We start from the raw sequence: 22,319 nt of genomic DNA, 5'->3' as shown, positions 1-22,319 counted from the left end.
CACTCGACGAAGAGGACACAGCCACTGACAGATAATCAGGCGCGGCCCTGATAGGAACCATGTCATGTACAGCTTGTGCGTGGGCTTGAAGAGATTTTGATTATCCCCAGCTATCATGGTCCCGTCTCCGGAATTTTGATGTCGATTGGGAGCGTGTGGCTGCAACACTCCCAGATCTAGTGAAAATACAGGACCGTAGCGCTGGCCGGAAACTCGTGCGGGATTCGAGTTTCTTTCCATGCAACTCTCCACAGATCATGGCTGTCGCATCAGTTTCTCAAAGAACTTAGTGGGCATCATGCCGCAAAGCATTTCATGCTGTAAATCCCAATCAGGAACTTTCGTCTATTGACGCTGTAGCTTCCGTGAGGCCCGTGCGTTTGCGAAACTGCTGCGTGGTTCTTTGAGCTGCTTTTGGCGCCTTGAGGATACCCTTCCTGGGCGAAAAGAGCTCGACGGGGCGCTTTTTCCCGACAATGGCGTCCATGTTGGACTTGAGTCAAGAACTCTTGCGAAGCCCCAAGGAAGTACAAGACATGCACGAAGCCCACACAAGCTCTTGCGAAGAGCAAAAGGAAGGAGCACATACCTGAATCTCCCCGGGGGGAACTCTTCCCAGTCGGAGGGGGGTGAAGGCGAACGTTCGAGTACCAAAAGGGCAGATGAGGCGACCAACGTGGCGCGAGAATAGGGGGCAGACGAAGTCATTGTTGGAGTGGTCTTGCAAAGAGGTTAGGAAGAAAACACTCGCAAAGAGGGCCAAGGAAGGTGGAGTGTGCAAAGAGATTAAACAATCTCATGCCAGCTGGCCCATGCGGGGAGGCGAGGCCCGCTCAACCTCCGGAGAGGGAACAGCAGCCCCCAGGATCCTCTCACGACGAGGAGTGAGCGGCACACGAACCGCGTTGTGGTACCGCTTGAGGTAGCTATTAGTGGCGACGTCCAAGCCCTGCCAGATGCCCATGGCCACCCGGTCTCGTTGGAGAGCTCCTGGCAGCCCTGGGCTTTTGGACGAACATGGGCTTCGGGGCAATTGCTGGCTTTTTAGAGACTATAGAGTGCACTGCTATAGAGCGAGCCGAGGCCTTAGGGGTGTCAACACAACGTACTAACACACTCTATCCGCGAATAGATGTGTCGGCCGCGCTTTTGTTGGATGTTGCCATATTCGGCGAGATGGACGTCACCTCTCATTTGCACAGTTCGGAGGCATCTGTCGCCCAGTTCAGATGCCTCCTTCCTCAGTGCGCGGAGATGGGCTGGGTCTCTCCTCAATAGGCACCTTCGTGCTCGCAGCAATTGTGCCCCGTAGGCGAACTGACAGGGTATGTGGACTGGCACGTAGAAGCATACCTGCGATCTGCTCCCCTTCTTCTGCGGGTATTGCTAGGTGCCAATAGCCATGGTCTTATCTCCAACATACTACTCAGCTCCCCTTTCATCTTATCAAAAAACGTGTGAACCACCACGAGCGAGTCCATAGCCTTTATTGACGCGCAAGGAACGGGGAAGTCCTTTCTCATGATATAAAACCCGACCCACCGCCAGCGCGTGCGGGTAGGAGGAAAAAATAGACTCTTGTATGACTCACCTCACGTCCTTTCTGTAGAAACAAGCGATTACTTGACTTAGACCCACTCTCTTTGGTCTCAGAACCATTCCGTCACGCCCCATTCCTCGGCGGAATCTGATCATATGACACAAGGACACGCAAAATATGCAATAACTAGAGCCTTCTCTCAACATATGACAGTAGCTTGAAGCACTTTTCCGACCTTTCATCCCGAATCATGGTTTCAGAATGACTGCATTTCAATGACTTTTCAGGCTCAGTTTTTCTCTTCCTGCTCGATAACGGACCGTCTCGCCTTTCTCTCAGCTCTGTCGGCATGTCGAGCGATCTTCATGTGCGCATTGTAGTTTCTTCCCTTGTTTGTGGGGTACTTGCAGTTGGATGGTTGGTCTTGATGGAGCAGATTTACTCCTTCCTTCCATATGTTTTTATCGTGCTGTTTGCCAATTCGCTTGCACTGGGCTATGAGGAAGTAGCGGCGCCTTCCATTAAGAAAGCGCTGCTTGGCATGCAAGTCTAAAACGCCCTTTTTGCCCCCAGCCCCCGGGTGCTGGTCCTGGGGTGTGGTGGCATAACCCTCAACTATTAAATACCCAGTTGAGGATGCCATTCCACACCCCATTAACGTCGCCATCTGGTTTGGGCTTGGCGGGCCTTGTGATTAGGTCTTGAATTGCCAAGGCAAATCCCGGGGACGTCCATGTACTAATCCATTGTCAACATTACATATACGGAGCTCGTTTGTGAGGCTGGTGTAAAATGGGTTCAGATTGATAAGCAAGGGGAAGGCCAGGCAGCCAGCTGGCCACCTAGCCGGGCGCGAAGTGCTCCAGGCCGGTTGAGGGGGGCCCCGCAAGAAGGAAACTTGGAAGCGCGCGGTATGGGAGAGCATAGCCCCCTGCATGCCATCATGGCGTGCCCAACACCGGCCCGGCCTCCAAAAGGTTCTGTAAGTAGAGGCAAAGAGCCTTGCGGGCCTTGTCTCGCAAAACTAACCATAGGGGTGAATCTACTCTGGTTGTGTCTGCCCGGCTGGTCGTGATTATTTGAATGAAGCCCTCCTCGAAAATCAGTGTTGGTTCCAAGAGATCATGCTGGTGCATTTGCCGTCCCGTGTTGACCTGAGTCTTTGCCCAAACCCACTACTGACACAACCATGGCTCGCTGCGGAGAGTCCAAGATGCCTCAGGCTCTAATGTCCTCCAGATCATCAAAAGTGGCGATGCCCGAGACTGGCTGTTTAGCGTTGTCGAAAGTCACCCTTCTGCCGGCGCGAGAGCCCACCATCTCTCGCGGGTTGACAGGGTCTGAACTCCTGTCTAAAAAGGTAAGCCAGGGTCGGCGACAGGTGCGTTCTGCGAGCATGGAATGAACCAATTTAATAAACTGCGCGGTGGCCCAGTTTTTGGCTATCACATGCGCCCTGTCCCATACCGCCCGAGGAGTGACTCTTCCCAGTCCGAAGGAGGCGAAGGCGAACGCGCAAGCTCCGTAGTCTGGCTGAGTGATAGAACAGGCGACACGGAAGTGTGCCGCATATCCTCACTTTGGACGCGCCAATGTCAAAGTCACCTTACGCCAGAACCCACGGAGAGACCGTATTGTTGGCTGGAATTCCCGTGACAATTCTTGATCGAGAACACAGGAGCCAACAGGGATCTGGTTCTCTTCCTTCACCATCTGTATTGTAGCGTGGTGTACGACTGCCTGGCCCTCCACTTGTCAGGGTGGTCTATCTTGCCCAAGAGCGCACCGGTATCTGGCGAAGGGCTTCCACGTGGTGCCACCTCGTAATTGTTCGTGGGGCTTGCTGGGTCGGAGGCCAGAACTGATCGCGACGACCGCCCCCAGAGGAGGAAGCATGGGAAGTGGCGATGTTCCTCGTCTGGCACTAGCTTAGGCTAGGCCTCAGCATACTCGGCCTGTACAGAAGCACGAGGTGTATTAACTGAGTTTCCTGAAATGGCGAGTCACCTCGTAAGTTGACAGGATAGATAGGCTGGCTCCTGGCTCTGGCACTGTACCTAAACAAGTCTTGCATGGCCCGGATCCTATCCGGGAAAGCTTCCCGGGTCGCCGAGAGGCTACTAGTATTAGCCGAGCCATATGTGCTGGAAATTCCAAGAATTGTAACGCTAACGCTCCGATAGCGGTTATAACCGAAGCATCGCCACGTCGATGTAGGTGCGAGTCATCATAGGGCAAATAACACGCTGGAGCAATACTCTTTGTTGGAGATCGTCAGAGCCAATGCATGAGCTAGCTGGTCTGCCTGGTGAAATTGTAGAGCTGGCCCAAGATAGTACCTGGCCTCAAACCCTATGGACGGAAGCCTGTACCAACCATATTTCTTATCGCAACATCCAATGTCGGCATTCGTCGCACTGTGTCGGTCCCTTATTTCTCGCGACATATTATTGGATGTCGTGCCGGCCGCTATGCATCAAAGGGTATATCTTCTTCTCCACCAATAGATGTCTGCTTTGGTGCTCTTGCGGGTATAGCCCGCCCCTTGTTGATGAGTGCTCCACTTGGAGGAACAAGTGAATGAGTGACACAGAGATCCCTCACACATTTCCGCAAGCTGAGCCAGGATGCTGTGGGGCCCCATGACACGCTCAACCCTGGCTGCCTATGTAACTCGGCACAACCTGTCGTCCTCATCTCCTCGACCGTTTCGCATGATATTTCCCCTTTCTATCGCGCAATGCGAGTAGGGGTATACCATGATTGCGCCAATCATCATCCAGAAGCTAATGTCATGGAGCCACAGACTTCGGCGGTTGGCGGCCGTTCCAAGGTTCAACATGATAACAGCTTTTGAATCCTACTTTCCATGCGGTCATCTCAAGCTGCGTGTCTTCCGTCGTCCCTCTGTTGGAAGCGGCTTTGATCGCGTGTCGCAACATGAAAGAGTCCGAAATGATGTTTCCTCCATTTGCCTTGGCATTTCGCCTGGCAAGTAGTTTTTGTTGACTGCGTCCCTGAAAGCCAACTTGCTCTTCCACAATTTTTTATCGTACTGGGAATGTAACCGGAGCAGTCCAGAGAACATATTCCTCGTCCCCGGGAAGCAGGCGACGTGACATGCCTTAGGAATAGTTGCCAGCCATTTCTGTCTGTGGCTCGAGCAGGCGACAGTACATGCACTTGTTCCGAGCATCTCCTTCCGCATAATGCATCGCATATATGGCATTCGCCACGGAACCAGAACCCTCCCTGGAAAGGTCAACTAGTGAGCTGTAGGATACAAAACATAGGATCTGCTGCATCTTGCCTCTTGTCAATCTTTGCGGATCGGCATTGTCCTATGGGAACTCGACGTCTTCCTCTGGGAACTCGATGCTGTCCTTGGAGTGAGAGTACTTAATCTTCTTCCTTGGGAACATTTTGATGCACTTCTCCGTCATCAACCGTTGGGAGTTTACGAATGGGCGACACCAATCATAACTGATCCAGGCACCATGCATGCCATCCAACAGCCAATTTCTTAGCTTTGCCCAAGTGGTTGAACAGTGCATCTGACGACCACTAGAGTCAGAAAAGTAGCCGATGCCATCTGAACATGAGGGTTGGACTTGAGCTAGACAATCGCCCACAAGTCCAAGCTTGACGATGGCAAGTGCTGCAGCGGGAAAATGGCCGTGAGCGTTTGGTGGGCCGGAACCCAGGGAACGTTTAGCTCGCTGAGCGCACGGAGCTCACCGGCCTTCGTTATAATTTACTATATTAGGGATGGTGGCCCCCGTGGCGCGGTCCCTAGTAGTGTAGTAGCCCCCGAAGGCTAAGTCAATGTTAGTGGCAGCATACACCACGGATATCACTTATCCAATGTAGGAGTGCATTTGGGCTTGAACTCTGCCCATACTACCGCATAGGGAATGTTCACGGTTGATTCCGCCTGCGGTACTTGATGGTGGCGTTCAGGCTCTGCTAGGCAGTATCTTGGTACGTCGCCAGGACTTCTATCTCAAATTTCCGCCAAACATCAACGATTCCAATAAGTTTGACACTTTTTGACACTTTTGAGGGCGCAAGATGTGGCGGTCCTTGCGCCAAGAGTAAGCCTGCAAACACTAGATATATACTTTATGGCAGGTGAGTTGTAACGGCTGCCGGGCACCACCACTAGACCCCACAAACACCTGCCGCCACGACGTGGATCAATGGCTGAAGGAGCGGATCTGGAACAACATCCTTCTCCCTATTCTTCTCTTTTCTCCCTCTCCGCGCCTTGTCTTCAAGCCCGGCGCTTGATGCATAGCTATGAGCCCGCCTGGCCTCCTCTTGCATTGCGCTGCGTTCTTCTACTTGCCGTGTGCCGAATGTTAGCCGACGGCTTGCTCTGCTTATGGACAGAGGCAAGGGAGTAGAAGCAGTGTTGCTCATGATACTTCACGGCACGGTCCACAGGACCAAGAGGGAGAGGACGTGGGCGTGATAGCCGTGTTTTGACATCACATGGTTGGTCGTCTTCCAGGAGTCTAGTCTGACAAAGCCGACCTAACTTCAGGCAATGCACTGGCTTGTCCAATAGCAGATACAGTATGCAGTGGGCCCGTTGCTATGTAGAGGGTAAAACCACCACGCTATGCTGCTGCGGTCAGCCACTCTCGCATGTCCAGCGTTGGTTGTTCCTAGTGCACATGGACGAGGCTCTGAGCATTAGGATCATATTCTTTTGGGTCCTTGATTCATAACAAAACCCACCTTCTTTGTAGGTAGGAGGACGAGAGAGCTATTGTAGAAACCACTGGTCCTCTTCGTTGCACAGTGCTCACAACGCAACCCTAAAGACTTTCAGTGAATTCAACTAGACCCCTTGACCCGGTGCAATATGAAGGCTCTTTTCCTCGTTATTGCGGGGAGAACCAGTGGACGCATAACCAGAAGACGCTTTCCCTTTAGAAGAGTGGCGATCGATGACTGCCCGCAGCTCTTCTGATCGCATGCATCATATGTGAAGAGATTATAACAGCCCAGGCCGTGTTCTTGGGGTTACAGAATCCAAGCCCTAACATCCCTTGAGCTCAGAGACCAGGACTTTGGCAGCCAGATAGTGATTAGGTGTTAGGGCTACCGAGACATGTCTTGTTTCTGACCTGACGTGGAAACACAGTGGCCTTGGGAAAGAGACCCTGCGTTTTCTGCTAAGCTCGGCGGCACCGGTGCGGTTCCAAGCCATAAAAGGACCTGGTCATCTACAGCAGAGCGACATCAAACCAGATAAATCCTTAGTCGACGATGGGAGCTGGACTGACACTTGTGTAGCGCACTACGCTACTATCGTTGCTCCCTGAGCCAAGGGCGTCACAGGTAGCCAATCGTCTTCGCGTCTTTCAATCCCGCGACCATGATAAAGAACCAACGGTCAGTTAGCGCAGGTCTTACGGAAAAGACCAGATCACCTGAGTCGTGGATATCGCTCATTGTGGGTGAGGTCCGCGGCCGTCATAGTTCGCGATGCTTCCCCATGTGGGTGCTGGCTTGTGCTCCCGGTTTGCCATTTGGATTTAGTGGAGCACCAGAGGGATTGAGAATGTAACCAACCCTCCGTCAAAGGCTTATAGCATCGGCTCGCAGTCGCGGACCTGGATTAGACGAAACGTTTTCCCCACCCAATTGCGTCTGGCCACATCCCCTTTTCAATGTCAGCATTATACATTATGCTGCAAGCAAAGTCACCGGCATACCGCACACATGGAGGTGCACAACATGATCGAGCAGTCCGAACTCGGGTCGTTGAAGAAATCTCACCCTTCGGTCCCTTCTTCCATTGTCATGGAGGACTTGATTGTCGTGAAGGAAATACCGCTAGCGTCCCAAAACAGCTCAACCATCCACTTCACAAGGGGATACCAGTAGAGAACGAACATCCGCTGCGGATGCTTGCTATCTTGCGTGTATGGCTCTTGCAGAATCCCCCTGTCCTAAAGGATCTTCGCGGGATACCAGAGCCTGGGCCGTTAGGACCAAGATAATAGGCTGTTTCTTCACGGCTTCAAGGGGACCTCTAGGCATGGTCACGGAATGTTTCCCGCCAGAACCACAAGATGCCATGATCGGCCTGACCGAGGATATGCTGTATCTGCGCATCTAACTGTATTGACGTATGGCAGCACCCAACGGGCGCTTGGTGTTTGTTGATGTGTGTACACCGTCCTGGTGGCGTGGCATATGCGCACTGGAGCTTTCGGAAGGAAACAGACCATTCCCTTCTCATGCAGCTGCTCTGTCCAACAGGCCCAATGACTCGCTCTTCTTAACCAGACTTTATCGGGCCTGGGGCATGTGGTACAGGAAGTCTGACCCACAGCATTAGACTTGTGGGTGCTCCAGCCACATGCTGGTAGTGTTAGCCCTGGAAGGTCTACTTCTAGAGTAAAAAAATCTTCACACTTGATGGTAGCTAGTGCTTTGACACCAACACCAATTTAACGCTTCGGCTCTTGACCCTTGCGGGAATTCGAGGCACGCCGCGTGCCGCTCGTAGTGCGGCACACTTGGTCAAAGACGTGTATGACCATCGTGCTTCACAGACGCCCTCTGGCATGTAACAGAGTGTCCCTAAAAGTTAAGCTTGGAAGTTCTCAAGGGACTTGCACCAAGCCGTGCGTCGGTTCGACTGCGAAGTCCGAGACGACATTGACCTATCTGGGACCCATTCACGAGTAGTACGGTCTTACCTTCCTGAAGCCGCGCTGTCCGATCACCTCTGAGATACGCCCACATGGTAGGTCTGGCGGAGCAATGGAACATGATGGCATCGTTGCCAGAGTAAATCTGTGGCTCTTTCATTGGAGAAGAAGGGGAGAAAAGCTCCGGAGGCAGAGCCCGAACTTGGGGTCTCAATTTCAGACGGGTCATCACCGGGCATGCTTCTATGGCTCTACGGATATTCACCTCAGCCAGAAGCCCGCCATTCATCTGTTGCTTGTTGATTACTCCTGTCTTAGATCCGATGTGCGGGTACGACATTCTGGTCAGGGAGATACGCTTCGTCTTGTCGCTGCTTGTGTTCGGCATACCCCGTTTGATAGAGAATCGCGGGCTGGGTGCTCGCGAGATCCTAAAGCGGGGGTGTTCGAGCCGCCACGTCGCCATCTGGACCCCGCGGGAAGCTAGTGTAGACACCTGAGTCGGGGTATTATCCATGCCGTCGGTGGAAGAAAGCATACATCTGAACAATTCCAAGGGAGAATAGACAACGCCTGCATATAAGCAAGGTTGAATACGATTGCGCAGCAGGGTATCGCGCTTTGAGAGGAGGAGGTTGTAGGAAGAAAAATGAGGAGCATCGAGGCCAGTAGGAATTGGCTGCTTATATCCCTGGGATATTGTTCAACTCAGTGAATGGAATACGGAGGCCACAGCCGAATTAACTCCCTCCGCCTGGCATGAGATAAACTTAAAACCGCGGGGATGGTTCAGACTAGGTGAATAAGCTATATTCGGTTTATTCAATTTGGGTGGGATACCATCGACCTGTAGGCTGCGTTGATAGGCGTGCCGGATCGAGAATTCCATGGTTGAGGCATAGAGTGAATATTGAATTGCCATCGCTTGCAGATCATCGCCGTCACCGCCGCGAGGTACCGGGCCATATCAACAGCAAGTAAACCTAGTCTCAGAGAGGTGCGGACTGGCTAGCATATCGGATACTCAGCTGAGAAGGCCCCGCCCGTACCCCAGGCCACCGTGTGCATATCCTCCCTGTTTGGACTAGCTCCAGGGGAGACACGCATTCTCGAAAGGAGCGGGTAGGGGAATATGAGGTTTCGGTAATTGCAGGAAGTCGGCCAATTCCTCTACTGCTGGCAGAATATATAGGGTGGATGTCATCAAGCTCTTCCGGCCCGTACGGCACAGAGTGATCCGACCCAGACGAAGACGCCTTGGCTCCGGTTTACAACAAGCATGGGGACTCTTGCCTTGACAGAGCTATATAAAGCGAATTAAACCTAGGGCCACCTCGGCCGAGCCATACTTCAGCCCTGGGCACAGAAGGGCTTGTTTGGGGTCTTTGCGTCTTTCATACCAAAGTGTTTAATTCACGCCGCTGATGTTATGTGTGACAGGTAATGGCGAGTTCTCAACTAGCTTCCCTTCGTAGTTTTGTATGATCTTTTGTGAAAACATCGGAGCCTTGCCGCAGCCAATGGCTAGACAGATGAGACGTCAATTTTTGAGCAGTCGGTATAGATGGTGGCTTGTTTTTGCGGACACCTAGCTGCCATTCCTTCCAAGAGGGTAGCGAATGTGGCGCCTTGAAGCCGGCGAATGTAAGGTCCTTGCAGCTTATAAATCGGGAATTGGTCGGAAGTACATAACCCCGGCTCACTCGCTCTTCCCCTCCGCTGTACGTCAAGCAAGTATGTACATCCCCAGGCATCTTCTCCTCCAGCGTCCAGGGAAACGGTAAAACTTCAATTGTGCACTAAAAATTCATTGCGACGCCCTGGAACGCATACTGGCGGCGCCTCGGGTGATCCTCTTCAGTGCCTTTGCAGGTAGCCACCATGGGCCTCGAGGTTAAGGCTCGAGGCAGGAGGCTAGGATCTTGGCTCGTTTATCAAAGAGTGGACCGCACCCCATGCTTGATGACTTTGACCGTGATGAGATATAGCTCCCCACACTTCTGGCCGACATGGAGTATATTAAGTCACCCAGGGCATGTATCTGGCTGGGGTGGTCACGATGGAGCCACACTGACAAATGCGTGGCAAGGATCAATGATATATAGCGCGCCCGCCCTGACAAGTGATGCGCACTCGTCGCCGACCATTTTCTTCTTCTCAACGGGGCTGTCTTGCGTTCGGTGCGTCTGGTGTATCAGGAACCGCCACCTCCAGAGCAACCCGTCATCCCATGAAAGAGTATCCTTTCATCAGCCAAACCGCTAGTTCTTTGTTCGCTCCTAGCTGTCTTGTATTCTGGCGGAAAGCACTTCGCTCCCACCTCTCGAGAATACCATATTGGAGCTCGCTACCCTTTACTTCCTAAGGTTAGAAAACGGCGCAGATATAGCAGGTGCCGCGTGGCTGCAGCACCACATGGCGCACTGCAGGTTTCTTGATGCCTTGTAGCGCCAAACGAAAACGTTCAGGTTTGATTTCATCACCTTGAACGGACCCCACCATCATTCATGGTTCGAACATCTTTCAGAACCCGCAGGATGAGGTTTAAAGAACAAACGCGGCCCAAGTCTTTACCACCTGTCCGTCCTGATCGGGGTGAGAGGTAAACTGGACCTCATGCAGCCACGGGATGGTCGTACTAATATATCGCCACCGCGACTGGAATGCAATGAACAAGAAGAGAGGCCTTGGCTATAAGCATATTCCGTGCCATGGCACCGGTCCGACTTGATGTCTAGAACATGCGAAGTCGCCATTTTCGCTCTCGATGACCAACTGTAGGATAGGTCGAGTATCTCAGTCCCAGAGGAGAACTTGATCTCTTCACCAAACAGAAGGCACCATTCCAAAAGAGTCACAGGATATGAAGACAAACAGCATCATATCCAAGAAAGAATCCTGCTGACGGGGAGCGGACCCACCAAAGGTCAAACAGAAAGGAAACCACGGACCTGACGACGCTGCTCAAACTACCAGCGAGGGTGGTTTCCCAAGTACGGTATGGTCCATTGACAGGACGCAAATACCACTTTCCAAGGTAGAGTAACCATTATTTTATTAGTGACCACCCCAGGCCGCCCTCAGGGTTATGGAGGTGACCACCCTTTGTCTCATCTTTCAGACTGAGTAACATTTTATGGTAGACGAAGGTGTGGCCTGGCGGACACAAGTACAAGCCTCGCCTGGTAATAAAAGCAATCGCGTGTTGTGTCAACCTCACCGCACAAGCCAGCGAAACAACCTCGTCCCACAATCCATTGCTCGCCACCTATCCGTTGCTTCTCGGCGCCGCTACAAGAAGTATTCCTAGGGTTGAGAGAAGTGAAAGGGACACAGCTTCTCGCCCGTAGTAGCACGAGGGAAGTTGGGTAGTCCTCATATCTGGTCATTCTTGACTGCAGTCCTGAGTGGAGCCGCGTCTTTTGAGTGTCCATTGTATTTCAGAACCGGGAGCCGTGGGGAATTCCTTGCTACTGGCTAAGGGTGTCCCGCGGCGCTTGTTTCCAGTGTGAATCACAGATGTGACAGAGCACCAAGTCAGAGAATCGTCTTCTGGGGCAGCTTGATCAGTAGAGCAGGCTTCATCTTTCGTCTCCGAATCGATCTGTTTGAGGAGATGCTTCATGACCTGACGAGGCGGACTTTGCTGAAGCCCATAGTAGTGGTGCGATCCAGTGGATGGTCCAAAAGGGATTCCGGGCAGTAATTATTTACTCAGTGAACTCGACACACTCTTCTGCCAAACACAATTGGTACAGGCGCCACGCAACATTGCATAGCCGCCGATGGTGGGCGGGGCCTCGCCCGGCTCGAAGACACCAGGGCCTTTCAAGATTACCATGTTTCTGCACTTCAAAAGTGAGCCGTTCACACGAATGGTTTAGACAAGGGGTCAACGTTCCCAGCAAAGTACTATGGAGTGATCAAGGTAATCCCACGAGAGCCCCGGATGTATATCTGGCTACCCCTCCTATTATCCAATACTGCGAGCCTTCCTCGCAACATGTACCGCGCCTGCAGATCAGGTGTGACCGACCTGGAAGGGGGCTCTCTTCGACGCACACGCGCAGTGGTTGTACCCGGCGGACGAAGGCCACGGCCGTTCAAGTTTTCCAAGCCCTGTTCGCCGGAAATGGAGAGGTAGATTCCCGGCGGCACAATGTTGCAGTTTTGGAGTTCTCTGGGTGGCGAGACCCTCGTTCATTGCATATATATGAGCGCCATCCGTGTCCGTGTCCGTGTCCGTTACTGGATGCGTGATCAATTAGGGTCTCGCATTCGGTCTCACTCATTATCCACTCGTCGCTCTTACCATTCGTCGACACAGGTAGCGTAGATTCTGCCTGTAGCCCTGAGGTGACAGTCGAGCTGCCACCCATGGTACCATCCGAGCATGGGTGCAAAACGGAGTTGTCGGACACCTCGCTTGACCCCAATCACCATGGCTAGGAAAACATACGGAGCGCGTCATTTGCCGCATCATCATCAACCTAGATGTGGGATACGGGGTGGCTTCCTGACATGGGTAGGCCAACACTGCTTCCCAACTTGAGAGGTCCTCGCCAGCCATCGTCGCTGCCGCAGGTTTCGATCATTTCCTGTGCATCTCTTGCTGTGGACGCACCCGTGGGTCATGAGGTAGGCCATTTATCCTCGATCGCGCTCGGTGCTTGCGAGACATTAATAAGCGCCCATGCCGTAGTCACAAGCATGGAAGAAGATAGTCCACTTGGTTGGACCGAATGGCTGCAAAAGCTCGAGACTATGGCTCTTTCATCAGTCAATTTAGTAGTGGTCGGTATTGACTTCGTTTTGATGAGCAGGGGGTTTGCGGCGGTCAATTAGGCGTTAACCACATATCCAAGTGCAGTGTCATCAGGGTATCTGAAATCCCATGCCTGTAATTTTAGACGTTGGGCCTGGGCCCCGCGGTACTTTAGCACCCATGTTTTTACTGCCTTTTCCTCTTCTAACCCTAACGAAAATTCAACGTCTCGATGCGACAAAGAGGGGGACATCCAGTACCCTTGCGGGACAAGCAATCATGAGGCCCATCAAGAACCTCTGCAAACACGTAATGCTGAGAGGTTCTTGACCGGCCTTGTCCGTGCCAATTCTTTCGGTTCCAAGGGAAGTAAGTCCACTCTTCCCAAGCATCGAGGTGGTAAATCTGGGCCGAGAAGAACCGAGTTGGTGGTTGGATGTCAGCTTTGTCAATCTCCAGCTTCAACAGCCGGTCAAGCTGGCGGACATGAATGTGCTGAAATGCATTGCTAACCAGGAGGCGGAGCCCCATTCTGGCGTTAATTTGCTAAAAAGAAATTGACGTATGCCACGAGTTCGAAGAGCGGCCGTCCCAACCCAGCCCAGGGGGGACACAATAAACCCGATGTTCGCCAGTAGTGGTTTATTCACCCGATTTGCATATTTAGCAGCACCCGCGGCTCGCCGTGAACAAACCTCGACTGATGCGCGTGTCGTCTGACAAGGTTATTGGCTGCATCTGGCGATCTGGTGATCAGAATTGCTTGGAGCTAGATCTTCGAGTATGGCACGCACCCTGAACGATGGGCCATTGTGATGTCCTGTCCAGGGTATGAGAGGTGCACGACAACCATGGCCGCATCAGACCTCCAGGGTGGGCCACGGATTGGACAGACGCATTGCCTCTGGGTGTGAGGAGGGGAAGAACACTCGCGTGTACACGTGCTCAGGGTGGATAATGTTCCTGCTCTGTCTTTGTTGTCTCGTCAAGTGGCCAGGGTACGTCAAGCCAACCTACGAGCCTATAGAAGAGCTAGCCGACACCATCGCCGGGCATAACTATGAGGAGTAACAGGAGGCCCCTTGGGAAACTCCCGCTCGCGCAGACGAAACACCAAGAATCGCGCTGGCCAGCACACACCCTGCTGGGGAGAAAAAGCGCGTCTTGCGGTCCTGGGTCGCGGAACAAGGAGGACCACTTTCACAGCCAGGAGTGCTGCCCAAGCCTATACCACACATGCATGACCGAGGTTGAAGCGTGGGGTCCATTCTACCGTATACCACCAGGGAAAAGGGCAACAGTAGGATTATTGGACACATTCAGCCAAGTAACAACATGCGGCGCGGTGACTAACAATTATATCAAGCAACGACCCTGGAGGACGCAAGCCAGTCCAACGCGGAGGACAGGGGAGCTAGTGGTGAGGGAGGTACAGGCGAGTGCAACATGCGCATGCATCGATGAATCAAGTGCCCGAGATTCAGAAAGAGCGTGCGGAGCAACAGCACGCAGCACGCCGCATGTTGTAAGAAGTGTTGATGAAAACCTGACTGGTTTCGAGTGGACTTGGAGTGACATTGAACAAAACCCAGACGCGTTAGGAAGTACCATCAGGTAGAGGATATCGCATAGCTAAGTCAAGTAAAGAGTTGCTGTAGACTTTCTAAAGACCGCAAACGTGCAGGGTTTGGGGGTTAGCACTTGTCAATGACGAGTTTTTGTAGGCGAGGTAACTTGAAATCTTGAAGCCTAGTGCATATTACCAGGTCCAGCAATAGTAGGCTGATCGGTGGAACTGAACAGATGTACGGAGCGGCTGACGCGTGGCAATAGACCGGGGGCGTTATCTGTCTTGAGACTTTCTCGGGTGAGTTCGACATTACCTCCTCCGCGAATCACACCAATCGGGGAAACAACAGAATAGTGGCCATTATCTCTTCGGCAGACCTCTATTGTCCCCAGCAGGACTAAATACTTTTGCCTCTCGAATCTAATTCTGCGCTGAGCGTGAATTGGAACATCATGCGTAAGGATTGTTTGAACACGAGGTGAGCTGAGATTGATGGAACGCCATGCATAAACCCGCCGGCACCTCTGCGCCAAACTTCAGCGGTACACCTGGACGTGACTGGCCCCTAGTGATAAACGCTCCTGAACTCCTATAGGAGCCTAATTCCAAGGCGGAGACAGTAGGTGGAGTCCCCCTAACTGTCACGAAAACCACCTTCAGGCGAGGGCAAATGCTACACCAGGCCCTGAACGCATGACGTGATACCCAGAGTGTGTCAGGTCACCGCCATTGAGAGTTGCATTCACGTTGAGAGAGTGGATATTCGCCGGGATTGTTGCGAGCTTGATAGAAGTGGGATCCCCTCCGAAATGATACAGCCATCCACTGAAGAATTCAATCCCCAACGGCCCTTTTGGCGAACCTTTCTCGCAGTGGCTGGATCGGGTTCGGGTATTCTTTCAAGGGCCTCGACAGCCGCTTCTGTAACCTTGGATCGGCACTGTTATCTTTTGATTGAGCCCTTTGGGGTGTTCTTAAATATAGGGGAGAACTTTGTTCATATCATTGCTGCGCATGAGTGTTAAGAGCAGCAAGAGGGCTCCTGGAGTATACCACGCTCACCCTGAGGCGCCAACCCAAAAGACTAGGGCTTCGACCTTCCAACCGCAATCAGTACGTCTCGACTGCATCTAGGTCCATCCTATCATCTTCAGGAGAATCTACGAGTGTTGACCATTTTCTGATCTATGCGTTTCAGCATGCACTATCTCTTGTGGTCCAGCGGTTCGGGTGCCCGAAGTGTTGTTATGCTCCGTGTTCATCTGGGACGCCTTGCTATATGTGGGTGGTATAGCCTCTTTGACTTGATGGGTCCCTCTGCCTGAGTGCTTCTGCTGGTCTGCGATCCAGACCAAGTACTTGGCAACAACGAGAATAAAGTCTTAGGTCTTCGACCTTCTAACCGCAATAAGTAGGCCAGGGCAAACAACCAGTCGTCTCAAAAGAAGAAGCGAGAGACGATCAATGGACTAGCGAACCACGAGGAGAAGAAATGCGCGCGGCTACCAGACCGAACCCCATGACGAGCAGGGGAATGCCAAAGGCCCGTCCAACTAGTCTGGCACTGCAAAGAGAGACAAAGTATCTATGTCTTTACTGCCTTGCGGTACTTGGGTAGTCTTGGCGCAAAAGCACCCTGCAATAAACCGAGATCGTCAACACAAGCGAGAACAACCCGATAGTCGGGGACTGTGGTAGGTCAAGAGAACGACCATGCTCGATGGCCAGATTTTCTTGGGAGTCGTCTTTGGCCGGCGCATCAACTTCCAGGAACCAAGGGGTGCCCAAGGAAGATACCATACTCCATGAGATAGGCATTGAATGTCTGGATTAGCACTCGCTGCCGCCAGCCATATGGCCGAGTCTCGGGAAGTGATTGAGCTATGACAATTGTAAGTCACCCACACCTGCCGGCCAGTACTATCCACTGACCGCCGGATAAACATGAGACTAATATAGCTCATTGTGGTATTCTAGAAACAGCCTTCTTGGTTGAAGCTCCTAGACAGGCATCCCATCTCCTTTGATGCGTCTAGATGGACATAAGCCCACAAATATCGTTATTTGCGAGCTCTGCCGCGCGTAACGGATGGCGCACAGATTTTGCCACAGCGACCCAGTGAGGAGCAAAGTTCTCAATTGGCGGTCGTGGGCCAGAAGGCCAGCTTGAATTCGCCCGTATGGGCTTTCCAGTTTAGGCACCTCCTTGTATAATGGTACCCACTCTCAGCGTATGCGTTTTGTGTAGTCCACGTGGTGGTGGCCAACCCCGCCTGGCTAGCCTAAACACACCGTCATCAAGCTAACGAGCGGTTTCTAAAAGTGTTGACAATGTCATCATGTCACTGACTTTCTGCCGGAAGCTTGGCCTACCCATCATATCCAGAGTTGCTGAACCCTTGGTAGTCGCCGTCTTCATGCAACTTTAGTCCCCGGCTAACTTGGCTCTGGGCCAGCTAGCTTAGAGGCGCTGTTAATTTCGGCCTTGAAGTCACCGAGACAGCCACCCTGGTGGAGCAGCAAGGCTAGTGGGGGCTTTAAAAGATCGGAAATCAGCACACCTCGGCACCGCTTAGGAGCATCCTGAAAGGAGCTGGTCCCACCTACCCATTCCCCTATGATCTCAGAAAGCAATGCCATGGTCACCCGACAGCGGCCGCAGAACATAAGGGGGTTGAATCGCTCCATCAGTTCTTTGTACTTCGCCTCGAACTTGGTGAACCACTGCATGTTTGTGGTGTTATTTGTCTTTCGTAGGGAGGAGGATGTCAGAATATTCGAATTTGTAGAGTGCTAGTCCATTCTGGCTCGGGTCCCTGTAGACCGAGTCAATCATTGGTCTTCCTGCTGGGCCGTCCTCCCGTACAGGAAACATGTTCTCCGCTTGTTCTCGGTAGAGCAAAGACAAGGCCGTTGTTGTCCGGGGCTATATTTTGTAGGGCTGAAGCTTGGCAAGTCGGGCCATCTACAGGGCGTGCCCCCTGTAAACATGGGACTCGAGCTTACTTCGTAGTCCATTGCTTCCCCAGTGGCGAGTGTAACCCAATACTCTCCAATGGGAATTTCAATCTCGCTATCAAGACCGAACGCGGTGGCGACTTCTCAGAGCCCAAGACATGGTGGACGTCCAAACGCCGGCTGTCCGATTCCCCGGATGATCAGTCGTGGGGTAGGGATGCTATCAGGAATCTTGGTAAATATGGCTCTCAGTGGCTCCCGTCCCATTGCTTCAACTCCCAATTAGGGACGGCAACTCTCAGAATTGGTTTCCCATGCGCGGACGGTGAGCGGATACTAAACATGGCCTGTTGAGGGCCCAAGGGAACCAGAATACCACCCAGAACCCCCATAGTACCCATAAGATGATGGTATTCTCTAGCGATGGTCTCTGGTGCAACTGCGCGTAGCACCAGGAACGCCCGCCCTAACCTGGCGGATTGAGGCCTTGCTTGCCCTTAAAGCTCGCAATCTAGTGAATTGGGAACGTGTACTGCTCGTCTTGCTCGTGTCCCCAACATCGGCTCGTGCTCATACCAACTCTACGTGCGTCGTAACCTTCACCATCCAGCGCCTTCACTTTCTAGCCCAGGCGAAATTTGCAGGATCAACCTCCGGGTGGTGGTATACGCTCTAAGTCCCCTGTGAGAGAATGCGTATTCCGCCGGAGAGATAAACGACAGAAGGGATGGTCATGTTATAGACCCCTCAAACCCAACCATGAAAACGTTGGTGTTGGACCAATCATCAGGTTCAGCGGTGGCTCGAGCAGCTTTCCCTCACTCTATGTTGGTAAGAGCCAGCCTGGTTCGACAGAGAGCGTATGCTAACGATCAAGTTCACGGGTCTGAGCCTGGGTGAGAGCTGATGCCTGGCAAACCATCCTAGGGAGTGAAGAGACGATTGAACCCTGTCTGACTTTGGCTATCTGGGCTCTTGTACCTCGACCTGGAATAGTGAGTACCTATTCTGTCATTTTGTCGCTCCGGATCTTGGTACATTGCCTTTCCCGTCCATGCGGATGAAATCCCAATCCTTAGGGTCCTTTGCAATCCTATAAACTGCAATTATGGTGCGTTTAGCATGTTTGGCCTTGGCACAAGCTTGTTGAATTCGGGCTGAGATTATCGAAATGCAGAATATATACGATCCCCTGAAGAGAAACGAGGCGTCTCGACCTTGGAAGCTCGATGGTTATCTCCAAACCAAGGAAAGTGTCTATAAATTCAAGACACGCCTTCTCGGTCGATTGCTGGCTTTGATTGCTGTCGGTCGTCAGTTCCCTCTGAGCGCGCGACCCCCATAGCTCGGAATCTTCCGCTTGCCGGAGAGACGGGTTGCTGACAAGCTGACTCCGTCGCGGGTCCGGCGTGTACTGTATGTACGATTCAAGACGCAGCGAGTGCGCTGGCCTTGGCCGATGAACCGCAAGGTAGCGTGATCCAGTGATACTTGTCGCCAGACGAATCTTCCGAGTGGACCTAAATCGGGCCTGGAACTTTGGCTCATAGCCAAGTTTGCGTGGTTGTTCCGCAACTGACCCGATGAAACGACAGAGGACCTTCCTTGTCTTTGCCATCGACTGGGCTTTGTCGAAGAGATATTCAAGGCTATCGCGCGCGGTGTTGAGCTTATGGTTCAGTTCAGAAACCTTCCTCTCGTGCTTCTCAAGATCGATCTTGAGTGCCGACATTTGCTGTAAGCCCCGCGACCTGCTCAGTCAACTTTTAGGTTTCCTTCTCACTGCGCGTCAACTTTGCTCGCAAATCAGAGAACTCTTTTTATAGCTGACCATGCTCCTGATCTTGCATCCCTTCTGCAACAGCTAATGTCTTCTGTAGCCCTTCCGCTGTGCTTTTCCAGAACGCATCAGGACGGACAAAGGTAGCTACTTGCGATGACAAAGGACAACTAGTTCAAGTATATAGGGCGATTCTGCCCTCAGCTACTTGTAGCATCTCTTGTATGCTGTACCTTCCAAATCAGCACCGCCATGTTTCCTCTTTGTCCACACCGGTAGGATGTCAAGGCAGTCTGTTCTGCTCTGCCTAGCGGTTTATAAGATAACGTTGTACCAGTTACTTGTTGCGGTTGTACATATGATGGACCCGATCTGAGGTCATTATTGATATCCTGATATCTCAGCGATGCGGTTGCTCTACGGGGTCAATTTCTTCCGCAATGATCAAACCACGACGCACCGTGGCTGAGTGGGATGGGTGTTCTGCCTGAGTGTTTTGTTTCCGAAGACAGCGAGAACAGCCCCCACAGAGCGCATCATGGTATAGTATAGTGCCAGGTCTAGCCAGCTTGGTCCAATATGTCCCGTACGATTTCTTCGAGTTGTCCGTTTACCGTTGGGAGGAACTAGGTGAGCATAGCTGCTATCTCAGGCCGTGCGGCGTCGTCCTGATAGCGATGGCTCACTGTTTGGCCTGAATGAAGTAAAACCCCAGCTTTCCCAAGTTTTACACATATCAGTCTAAGTAGCCCGCCAGAGAGGCAGTGCGGCGATTTTGGGGTGTAGGTGGGCATCCCAGTTCCCATCAGGATTAACCATGCTCTCACGGCTTGTATGTTGGATGCCATTCTCAGGAGTTCCTGTCGGGCGTCGTCCTTGCTTGATCCGTCTTGATAGGGGGTCAGCTGGTATTTTAGGTTGTGGACTGCACTCGACGATGAGGAACCTCTTATCTCACGGCAGCAGTGCAACTACCGTACCCTTGCGAGCATGAGAGGGAGAGACCAGTGAAGCGCCTGTCTCATTGCCAGGGTCTTTAATGGCAGAACGCCTTGAGTTGTGAGAGGAAATTGGCCCTGAATCCTCCAGTAGGGAGAGGCTGGCAGTGCCAGAGGTAAAGGAGGTTGCGAGTGCTTGAAGATGAAGATGAGGGAAAGAGTGTACACTATGCCAGGCCATTCACTAAAGGAGGATTGACGAAGGGGGGGGCTTTCCCTTGCAGACCACTGCAAGCCCCATTTAGCCGCTTGTCCAATACCTATAGGGATGTGACCAGCCCTTGCAACCGTTGCATATCATTGAAGATCCCTTGAAGACTGGCTCAATCTGGGCCTCGAATTTGACCCTGATCCTTCGTCAGATCATGGGCAAGGGTACGCCAGGAGGGCACTCAGAGGGGACACATTCATGGCGGCACATGAGACCGAGCTAGAATTTCGGACCCCTTCTGGGAACATCGACGCAAATGGCCTCGTACTTGCCCGTCGACGAGCAGGCGCCGAAGCATCTCGTGCTTCCGATCATGGGATTAGACCTTGTCGCACCCAGACCGTCCAGCGGCCCGAGTCACTGGGATCTGTACCTCTCTCCACAGCACATGTGCCTCATAGCTTATAAGGCTTATAGCCCACGCCGTGGCGAGGTGGTAGGAGTTGGGGCAGTCGCCCTCCCGACCCGTCAGCGCCCCAAGTGTTATCAAAGCCAAACATGAGAGTAAGCGCATCTGTAGCGACGGTATAGGCTTGTTTCAGAGCCCCAGGAGACGACCATGAAGCGCCCCTGACGCACATTTTGGCCGTGATAGACAGGAAGGCGGGTGGCTTGGGAGTTGAAGATGCAGCAGCAACTTGAACTTGAAGAGGTGTAGTGGTATCAAAGTGTTCAATAAGCCGCTGTTCGGAAGACAAAGATCGGAGGATGTCAATATCTACCTGCACCTGCACTGCATTTCCGGTGGATTCGTGCAGTATCGACCGAAACCGAATGGAGGCGGGCTGGCTGTTATCCTTGCGAGGATACCAAGAGCTTCGTACAAAAGAGAAACAGGCTATTCTATCATGACTGTCTTGGGCACGAGACATCATGTCGTCGTTGATCCATTGGTCAGGCTAGAACAGACGCCCGGCAATTATCGAGCCCAGAATAGTCCATGGGTCGTCAGTGCGCCACTTGAGTCCTGCTAGATGGTTTGGTGGCGACTGCTGATCAGGCATCCACAGCTCCACTGTAACATTTGACGGTCCTCGTCTCGCAGGTCGGCCTCCTTAGGGTCAAGCCCAAATAGGCGTTGCAGGATTTCCGGCAGGCACAATTTGGACATCATACTCCACGAACATTGCCAAAAGCTGATCGATGGCCGTCTGCTGGACTGGACTCTGTAAAACCGCATGGTAGGGTGCGTCGCGGACGAGCTTCCATATTGAAGCCGAGGTAAGGATCTTGGCGAAGTACCCAGGGCACTCCTTGTCGTGAGACAGAGCGCGGCTTCTTGAAAACATGTCTTTGCCGATTAAGACTATAAGCTCTCCAGCATAGACACGGAAAGGCCTGTCCTCTTGTGGCCAAATTGCTAGAATAACAACTTCGCCATGATTGTAGGCGCGGACAACGCACTTCGCAAGCACTTGAATTTCCGTCGCTGCTTCAGCAGCGATGGCAGTGTCATTAACCTTCAAGTATAGTCGAGTCTCAGGTTCTAGACAATCTGTTTTGTGGCGGCTCCCAAGTCCACCCATAATCATGGCCTTGTTCGACTTCCTCCACCGGGATCTTGGGTTTATCGAGTGTCTAAAGACGAGGCGGCTTCCCTCGGGGAAAGTGACACCGGCACAGGGCAGAGTTTTCACAAAGTCTCTCATGCTTATGCTACCCCAAACCCAGCGTGTCACCGCTTGGACCAGTGGCTGTTCAGCTGGCTTGGGATAGACGGATGTGAGCCTAGACGAGGCAAGGGCAGATGTAAATGTAAGACGAATATCAGTCCAGACATCACACGTCTCTCGTGTCACTGTGACTCATGGGGGTTGAAAGCACTC

At 52.4% G+C, this 22,319-nt stretch overlaps 2 protein-coding genes across 2 annotated transcripts; both read right to left on the bottom strand.

The window, feature by feature from the left end:
- Positions 1-1,596: 1,596 nt before the first annotated feature.
- On the bottom strand, positions 1,597-2,344 carry BJX68DRAFT_163221 (uncharacterized protein). Its single transcript, XM_071036910.1, has one exon. It carries the CDS (start codon positions 2,205-2,207, stop codon positions 1,830-1,832), a length of 378 nt encoding a protein of 125 aa, XP_070903410.1. The 5' UTR covers positions 2,208-2,344; the 3' UTR covers positions 1,597-1,829.
- A 19,210-nt stretch (positions 2,345-21,554) lies between these two features.
- Positions 21,555-22,142, bottom strand: BJX68DRAFT_262780 (uncharacterized protein; the record flags this gene model as incomplete). Its single annotated transcript, XM_071044524.1, has 1 exon — positions 21,555-22,142. The coding sequence occupies one exon, from the start codon at positions 22,140-22,142 to the stop codon at positions 21,555-21,557; it is 588 nt and encodes a 195-aa protein (XP_070903409.1).
- Between the last annotated feature and the right edge of the window lie 177 nt (positions 22,143-22,319).

This window comes from Aspergillus pseudodeflectus, assembly GCF_044049435.1.
Source record: "Aspergillus pseudodeflectus strain CBS 756.74 chromosome Unknown BJX68scaffold_5, whole genome shotgun sequence".
In the NCBI taxonomy this organism is placed as follows: Eukaryota; Fungi; Ascomycota; class Eurotiomycetes; order Eurotiales; family Aspergillaceae; genus Aspergillus; species Aspergillus pseudodeflectus.
Note: the sequence above shows the minus strand (reverse complement) of the source record. Positions and strands in the feature narration are given on the sequence as shown.

What these genes read in the sequence shown, in the direction of transcription:
- BJX68DRAFT_163221 (XM_071036910.1), bottom strand. Translation starts at nt 2,207, where the DNA reads ATGGCGACGTTAATGGGGTGTGGAATGGCATCCTCAACTGGGTATTTA.